At 39.8% G+C, this 8855-nt stretch overlaps 1 protein-coding gene across 2 annotated transcripts in view; it reads right to left on the minus strand.

Annotated features, from left to right (window-relative positions):
- Window positions 1–8855, minus strand: part of NUP205 (nucleoporin 205kDa) — a 78887-nt gene that overhangs the window by 69477 nt on the left and 555 nt on the right. For both annotated transcript variants that reach the window (XM_005860687.2, XM_014535135.1), the window contains exons 2-3: window positions 3327–3469; window positions 1877–2048 (exon numbers count right to left, since the gene is read on the minus strand). In XM_005860687.2, the coding sequence (XP_005860749.1) occupies window positions 1877–2048; window positions 3327–3469 (315 nt within the window). The remainder of the gene's footprint in view (window positions 1–1876; window positions 2049–3326; window positions 3470–8855) is intronic.

The following is an 8855-nucleotide window of genomic DNA, read 5'->3' on the forward strand; positions in this document are numbered from 1 at the left end:
CTTTGCCTTTTTTGAAGCACCCTGCCTATAATTTGTTTCATTTCCTATGGTTTTTTTTCTTCCCTTAGCCCAATCACTCCTCCACTCCATTCCCTTCTGTTCCCCAAATTCATCTCACTGCTTCATACCTGTACAGGCGACTGTTTCTGTCTGGATGCCCTTGGTCCTCCTAAGTGCACATCTATTCCATTTGATATATGTCTTCTCGCTTTAACACCTACCTTAAGCCTCATGATATTTGTGAAGACTTCTCTGTTCAATCCAAGGTCAATTTAATCCTCTGCCCTCCAGACCATCACTAAATCATGCACAAACCTGCATTAATGCACTTAGTAGTGTCATAAATATTTGTATCCATATTTGTATCCATGTCTTTCTCAATTACTAGATTATGGGCTCTTTTACACTAGTTGAGGTTTTATTCATCTTTATATCCCTGGAATCTTAACATAGTGCCTGGCATATGGTATGCATAAAATAAATGTTTGTTAAATAAAAGTTCTGAGTAAAGCTCAAGCATGTCCAGTTAACATCTCCATCACAGAATGAGAAAACTACCTTACCTATTCTAAATATCATACTTCTTTTAGTGCAGCCTTAGTTCAAAAGGTCAAAAAGGGATTTTGGCAGCCACATGATATCTTTAGACATATTAGACTTTCTTTCAATTAAAATGCCTACATGGCTTCTTCACATGGCTCCTCTGTTATTATTTAAATCAGCGGTTCTCAACCTGTGGGTCGCGACCCCTTTGGGGGTTGAACGACCCTTTCACAGGGGTCGCCTAAGACCATCGGAAAACACATATATAATTACATATTGTTTTTGTGATTAATCACTATGCTTTAATTATGTTCAATTTGTAACAATGAAAATACATCCTGCATATCAGATATTTACATTACGATTCATAATAGTAGCAAAATTACAGTTATGAAGTAGCAACGAAAATAATTTTATGGTTGGGGGTCACCACAATATGAGGAACTGTATTAAAGGGTCATGGCATTAGGAAGGTTGAGAACCACTGATTTAAATGAACTGCTTATTTTATGGAGATTTCCATCTTTTCTCTCTACAGCAGCCAGAGAAATAATTTCAAGGCTATTCCAGATTATGAAAATTTTCTGCTTAAAGCTCCTGCCTACAACTTCCCATTGCAATTAGAATAAAATCCAAATTCATTTTCATGGCTTGCAAGATTACATTTCTGCTCTATCCTAGTCTTCCTTCACTCTCCCCGTCACCTAATGTTCCCACCACAGAGGTCTTTTTGTCCTTTCGCAAGCCTTTGTTCTCACCTCAAGCACTTGCAGTGGCTCTGCCTAGAACACCTTCCCCCACAACTCTGGCATTTGTCATCATGCAGGTCAAGTCAAATGTCCCAATCTCACAGAGGCCTTCTCTAAGTACCCTATTTAGAGTTGCCCCATCTTTCTACCTCCTACTGCTTTGTTTTATTTTCTTCCGAGAACTCAGTGTTATTGAAATTATCTTATTTTGTCCTATTAGCAGAATCACCCCCTCAAAAAGAAACTCCAAAAAAGCAGTGACCTTATCTTCTTACTTATTCTATGACAATAAATGCTTTGTGCTATAAAATTTCTGAGATGTAGCCAATGATTCTTTGCCAGTGAACTACCATGTAAAAGCTTATCTTAAAAGTTAAATTACCTTTAACGTTTCCAGTGGCTAAACTAAAGCTTTCCATTAGCCAAAGAGAAACAAAAGGAAATTATTTGAATATAGTTTTTCACGTAAATGGCATCCTTAAAAACTATTCTGGAATCTGAATTATATTCTACTTTAAAGTTCGAGTGAATAATTTTGTAATATCCTTACCACCTTACCACGGTTCAGTTAAACGTCAACCTACCAGCTAGGAGAAGCTCAACCGCTGCCAGTTCTCCAATGTCAAAAAGGTCACTGAGGATAAAGGCCTCTTTAATGAGCTGCTCAGGAAGAAGTCGGGTTCCCTGCTGACCCTGGATGGCGACTCCCTCTGTGCTGGCTTTCTGAACCTTCTCATGTTGTTGAACATTTTTTGGCTACAATGGTAAAAATAAATAAGGTCATGTAATAAGAAGAGTACATTGAAGACAAGGTCTTAAACTGTTACCTAAAGAAATTTATTCATAAGGTAGCCTGTAACATGACATAAGAAGTATTTCTTAACAGATAATCTACAATTAGACTTTTATGAGGTAACATTTCATATCACCTTCACCTTTTTATACTATTACTACCTTCTCAATAATGGCTCCTGCTGAACTCTGAACTATAAAAGTTTAAGAAAGCACACAAAATAGCAGACTATTTTTCAAGTTTCTAAGGAACTTTTCCAATTATATACTTAATAAATAAAAACATTAAGTTCATCAAGTGGGAAATAACAAATGGACATATAAATTGTTGAATTAGTTAGTGGGCTAATAGTAGGTTATTAATATAGTATTAAAAACATAGTCTTATCCCTCCAAAAGTCTTACAACTTAGTTCAAATATTTAATGAATGACATAACGAATTACTTGATGGATCGTACAATCTTAGAAATTTACACTTTACCAAAAAAGGCCATTTAATCTGACTTCTCTATTAACAGATGGGAAAACTGATGCCCAGAGAAGTCAGATGACTTGCCCTTGGGCATAAACCTTTAGTGGCAGAGCCAAGACTGGAACTCAACTCAACTGGCTCCCAGGCTAGGACTCTTTCTAATAAGAATATCTAAAAAAAACAAAGCTAAAAAGCAAAAGGCCATTCCTGGTAAGACAAATTCATAAACAGTTCTTATTTGATCTTGTTAGTCTATAAAAGAAAAGTGCTAAACAGCAAGAAAAGGAGTTTCCAAACACAATCCCCTCCACTTAAGTACTCTATTCCTGGATGAAAAGGATTTCAAGATGCATTAACTAATGATATGCAAGCACTGATTAGTTCAGCTAACACAACTCATAGAACATTATGAAGAGTTAAAATTTTGAAGTGTACCTGGAAACAAAAAAAAATAATCAATCTTACTGAACTTAGATGTATTAACTTTAAGTCAGAAATTCCAAGGAGGCTGATTTTTCTAGAATATACTGAACTAAGTTGTATTCAAATATTATTAAAATATCTCCTAGAGATACATCAATATTAACTTTATAGAAAACAAAAAGAAGACAACTGCTTCTAGAAAAAATTACATTTTTAGAGAAAACTTGAATCAATGGACCAGAACAAGTAAAGTATTCATTTATATGCATTAAGAGTTTACATGCACCTTCAATCTTTAAAAAAAAAAAAAAAGCAAATACAAGAAGCAAAAAAGAAAATTTCCTACTGGGTTTCTGAACAAGGAGATGAAGTCAGGTTTATGTTTCTTCAAAATCATGTCAAGAAGGTGGACAGCTTCAGGTTGTCTTCTCCAAAGGACATTTCCCACCGTTTGCCAAATGTCTTTATAAGGACCCCATAGACTAGCAGCTTAAAGAAAAATAAATAAATAAACAAGCATCAAATAAAACATATATTTGGAAAACAATGTAAGTGCTATCTGTACATTTTAATCATGCTCACAGCTACTTTTAAATATGCTGAGCTATATATACAAACCAAACACTAACATAAAAGCATACTTATTAAAATTCTCAAGCAAAAATTTATCATTTTGTAGAGTAAATCCTGACTTTAAATTGAAATATCCGCTGGACCTGGTTTTGCCACATTAGTAGCTGTGTGACATGGAGCATGGAAATAACCTCTTTACACTTCAGTTTCCTTATATATAAACTAGAGGCCCAGTGCACGGATTCGTGCACCGGTGGGGTCCCTCGGCCTGGCCTGTGGGGATCGGGCCAAAACTGGCTCTCCGACATCCCCCAAGGGGTCCTGGATTGCGAGAGGGCAGTTCTCAGGTAACAAACCCTGGAATCGGGCTCCCTCCTCTCTGGTTCCGGGTGCATCACCTGAGAACCACAGCTGCCAAGTCACTGCATCTCCTGTGTTGAGCATCTGCCCCTTGGTGGTCAGTGCGCATCATAGCTACAGTCAGACGGTCAAACGGTTGGACGGTCACTTAGGCTTTGATATACTAGTATGTAGATAGGAACATCATCCGCTTCATATAAATGAGACACACTAGATAAAACACACGATACAGTGCCTGGCATTCCACAGGCATGCAATAAATGGGACTTTCCATTCAAATGAAAAGCAGGAGTGGGAGGGGGGTTGAAATCAGATTCTGTAAAAATTAGCAGCTGAAAAAAAAAGTAGTTTATAAAGACTCTGAAAGGGAAACTAGTCAAACCCAATCAATCACTCAACAGAGGACACTTAGAAATAACTATACTAACTGTATAACTAGCGTAAACTGTAAAGGATGGTCTGTAAACATGTTCCATTGCTATCTGGGAAAACACAAAATCAAATAAAGTTACCAGGACAATATTAATGACATGAAAGTTAACTGTAACCTAATTAAATGTATTACAATTCTATGAACAATGTTGTCAGACAAACAATGTGGTCAATATGTTAGGGAATTTGTTGTTGTTGTTGTTGTCAGACTGAGCAAGATAGGATCCCTCATGGAACTTCCAGATTGACAAGTGGGACAGGCATTAAACTATAGCCTTCAAAAAACAATTACCAGTATAATAAAAGACGGATGACGTACAGAGTGCTGAGAATATATAAGAGGGAACACCTACCCTAATCAGAAGGGCAGAGTAGAAAGTGATATATCAGGTCTTTGGCATGGGGATGAGGAGGAATGGGAATCAGAATGTCTAGACCACACATAGAAAGCAAGCATCCAACTCCCTGCTTTGCTCTCATACTTGCCAATCGTCTGATAAAAAATACAGTTTGTTATATAACTTTTTAGGGTAAAGAATGAGGTGTCGAACCAGCATGAGTACCCATGCAGATATTCTTCCCATTAAAGATCAACAAACTGGCAGACTGGTATAGCATGTCTTTTACTGTGTTTGAATAGAGAAAATGCAATTGCTGTGATCTATTCAACTCTGGATACACTGACAAATAGTTCTGGACCTGCCAAAATGAGGGCCTAACCCTGGATCCTGGTGACCTCCTGTGAGATGCTAGTTGGATGGTGAGTAGCTGACTTCCCTAGAAATCATTTTCTTGGCCCCCTCTAACTGCAAAGAATACAGTAATTTTGAGACTTCGATTCTAGAACAAGATAGCTTTTTTCCTATTAGTAAATGGGAAAGTTTCAAGTACTAGTAGAGACAAAATGAAATTGTAGGACAATGGTGTGATTGATGGACTAACTAGAATAGGAAGTGTCACCAACCAAGGATGACAAGTAGGTAAGCCACTTATGAGGTGAGGAGACCTAAACTAGGGGAGTAAATAGACGAGGCCTGTTAGTGGTTAGAACTGGTAACTGTTTGCCGCAGGATATAAAGAAAAGGTATCAAAAATGACTCCTAAGCAAATCTGAAACTTGCCTTACCAGGTATTTAAGAAATCTGACCAGGAATTGACAAAAGAAAATAAACTCTCTGTCTGTAAAAAGTAACACTTAAATATAATAGAACCTGTGAAGAACTAATGCTCAGTGAGTTCTAGAGAAAAATTCAATTTCCCCCCTTTAATGGGGAGGCATCCAATAACAGGTCAAAAATCTATACCAAAAAACCCACGTACACTGGCCTCCTTAGTCCATCATTAACATCAATACATCATAGAAGTAACTGCAAGAAAGATATATCTTCAGTTTGATTTTGGTTTGACTAATTTTAGTAAATATCTTCTTGTTACTGGTTACAAGTAGAAGGAAGCTATAAATTTTACCAAGTTACTAAATATGTATTTTTAACCTAAGTGATTTGTTCATTTGAGAAATACTATACATTTGTTCTTAAAGTTTAATGCCTCCAGCAAGTCACATTTATTCACTCATTCACCATGTACTCAGTACGGGTGAGCTTACAGTGTAGTGAGGAAACACATTCATCATACAATCATACATAAGTGTAATATCCAATTTGGTGAGTCCAATGAAGGAAGGTACCCAGGGCAAAGATCAGAGGAATATGACCTAGTCAGGGAGGTTAGGGAAGGGACGGATTCATTAAGGAAGTGATTGTGGGGCTAAAATTTGAAGGATAAAAGCGGGAGTTAACTTAGAGGTCAGAGGTGAGGACATGCATCCCAGGAAGAAAGGACAGTTCATGGGTTCCCAAAGCAACAGGGAACACTAAACTTCCAAAGTACTGAGAAGCCCAAGAGAGCTGGAGTACAGAAATCAAGGGCTTGGCAAGGGAGGCAACCGCCACACCCTTCAGGGCTTACCAGCCCTTGTTAAGGATTTCGGTCTTTATCCTAAAAGATCAAGCAAGATAAAGACTAAAAGTGTCTGCTGGATTTTTACTGAGCTGTTTAGGAAGACAGGAAGAGAGTAGATGGGGTGGAGGAAGAGGAGATATGGAAATGGAGTCAGTGAAGACTGAGGAACCTGTTGAAAGGTTTGACTGTGAAGAGGGGCAAGAGGACAGTAACTGGAGTGAAGCATGAGATCAAGATAAGGAGGGGAGGCTAGTGGAAAGAAAAGCAGCAAGAAGAGGGGTGAATATATGAGAGATGGGGTAATAGGGAAAAGGCAAAAAGGAGGGGATTTACCTTAGATAGAAAGACACAAGTACATTGATTCAAAGGGTGAAGATATATATAAGTTTGTAGGTTTGAGGGTGAAAAAAGAGACAGAGTTCATGCCTGTTGGCTTCTATTTGTTCTGTGACTAGAAGACTGAGGGGTCAGTTGGAAGTTAAAGATGAAGGACTGTCAAGCAGTGTCAAAGGTTGCACTAACAACAAGCCATACCTTTACTCGGCCAGGATGATACAAGTTACAATACTAGTAAATCATACAGCTGTAGACCTTATAACTTCTCTGTTTTTCTCCCTCTACAACTCTTTGATTTTTTTTGAGAATTGTGGTTTAAAAAAAACACACACATCTAACAGCATTGACTATCTTAAACGTTTTTAGGTACACAGTTCAGTAGAGTGAAATGCATTCATTGCTGCACATCAGATCTCCATAACTTTTTCATCTTGCAAAACTGAAACTTTGTTCCCATTCAACAGCTCCTCATTTCCACCTTCCCCCAGCCACTGGCAACCGAGGTTCTTTGTTTCTAGGGGGTTGACTACTTCAGATACCTCATCTAAGTGGGATCACAGTTTCTTTTTGTGACTAGCTTACTTCACTTCAATGTGAAGGTTCTTCCATATTGTAGCATGTGACAGGACTTCCTTTTCAAGGTTAATAATATTCTACTGTAGGTATAGACCACAGTGTTTATCCATTTATCCACCTATGGACACTTAAGTTGCTTCCCTAAGATTTAATTTAAAATTCTCCTGACTCCTGGCTTTTCAAAATGTTTCCTTTCTATTTTGCCAATTAAGCACTCCTGCCACTAGACCTGATTATACAATGTATATACACTTTGGCTGTTGACAGAATTTACTATCCTTTTTCCTTCACTGATTCAGCTCTCTAATGGCATGAGTATGTACTAAAGAAATGTATATAACCTGCAAGCCTTGCTTATAAGTTTACATCAGGGTGGGATGACAGGATAGCAATAGAAAGGAAGTAACTTCATTACTAACATTCAGCTATAAGGAAATTTGATGTAATAAAACCAATGAGGTTGTATTTAAGTAGTAGCATGTAATCATTTAAGTATCAAAGACAGGCTTAGAATCATTAGCTGTATAACCACTCCAGGCCTCCAAATCTGGAAAATGGGGTATTTAATAGCAGCTACCCACGGGTGAATGAAGGGAACTAAATGAGATGAAAGTACAACTCAGTCCAGTTCCTGAGAAACAAGAGGTGCTCAATAAACATAATCCTTCATTCTTTTTTTGTTCATCCTCACCTGAGGATTATTTTCCCCCCGTTGATTTTCAGAGTGGAAGGGAGGGGGAGAGACAGAGAGAGAAACAGCCATGTGAGAGAGACACATACCCGGGGCAGGGTATGGAGCCTGCCATCGAGGTCCGTGCCTTTGAGCCACCGGCACTTCATTATTTTACATAATGTATCACGGTGTTTCTGAAATGCTTTGATTTGAAAAACGCAGACATGGACAACTTTTCAACAATATCAGTCCAGTGGAAGGCATACCAAACCAGAACCAAAAACACAAAAAAAGTAAATAATGACTGCAGAGAGCCAGGAAGCAGAGGCGCCCAAGAAAGAGTCCTCTTGAGTGACATCCTCTACAAGCACCTACCACACAGGTACACGCTTAACTGTGCCCATGAAGCTAAGTACGTTTCAACCCGGCCACTGACATTCTAAGCTGCAAATTCATTTTCAGGCATCCCTGCCCCGCCCCCTGGGCGCCAACAGTGCACCCCAGGAACTGTGACCAACAAAAGGCACCCACTCTTTCAAACGCCCCAGAGAGCGAGGGGTGGGCCGCCCCAGGCTGCGAACTGCCGAGAGAGAACCCACCCCAAATCCTCCAGGTTCCTCCGCCGCCTTCTAGATTCTCCCGCGCCCCGAAGCTCTACGGCTCCGAAGGTCCGGGCGCATCCAGGACCCGCCACCCCGCAGCCCCGGGAGGCATCTGCGGCGCGCGGGCGCACCTTCTCGGCCACCTCCCGAGTGGCAGGCTTCACAATCGGGGGTCCGCGCTCCCTGCAGGACCCCCTGACCTCCATGAGGGGTCCCGGCGCTACCGCGGGGCTCGAGGCTGAACAATCTCAGGTCCTCTGACCTCACTGCCCAGACTTCCGGATCCCAGCAACATTCAGGCCGCAGAGCCGACGGGATGGGGAGTGGGGAGGACTAGGCTCGGCCCTGGGCGGCGCGAGAC

This window comes from Myotis brandtii, unplaced genomic scaffold (genome assembly GCF_000412655.1).
Source record: "Myotis brandtii unplaced genomic scaffold, ASM41265v1 scaffold1384, whole genome shotgun sequence".
Lineage (NCBI taxonomy): Eukaryota > Metazoa > Chordata > Mammalia > Chiroptera > Vespertilionidae > Myotis > Myotis brandtii.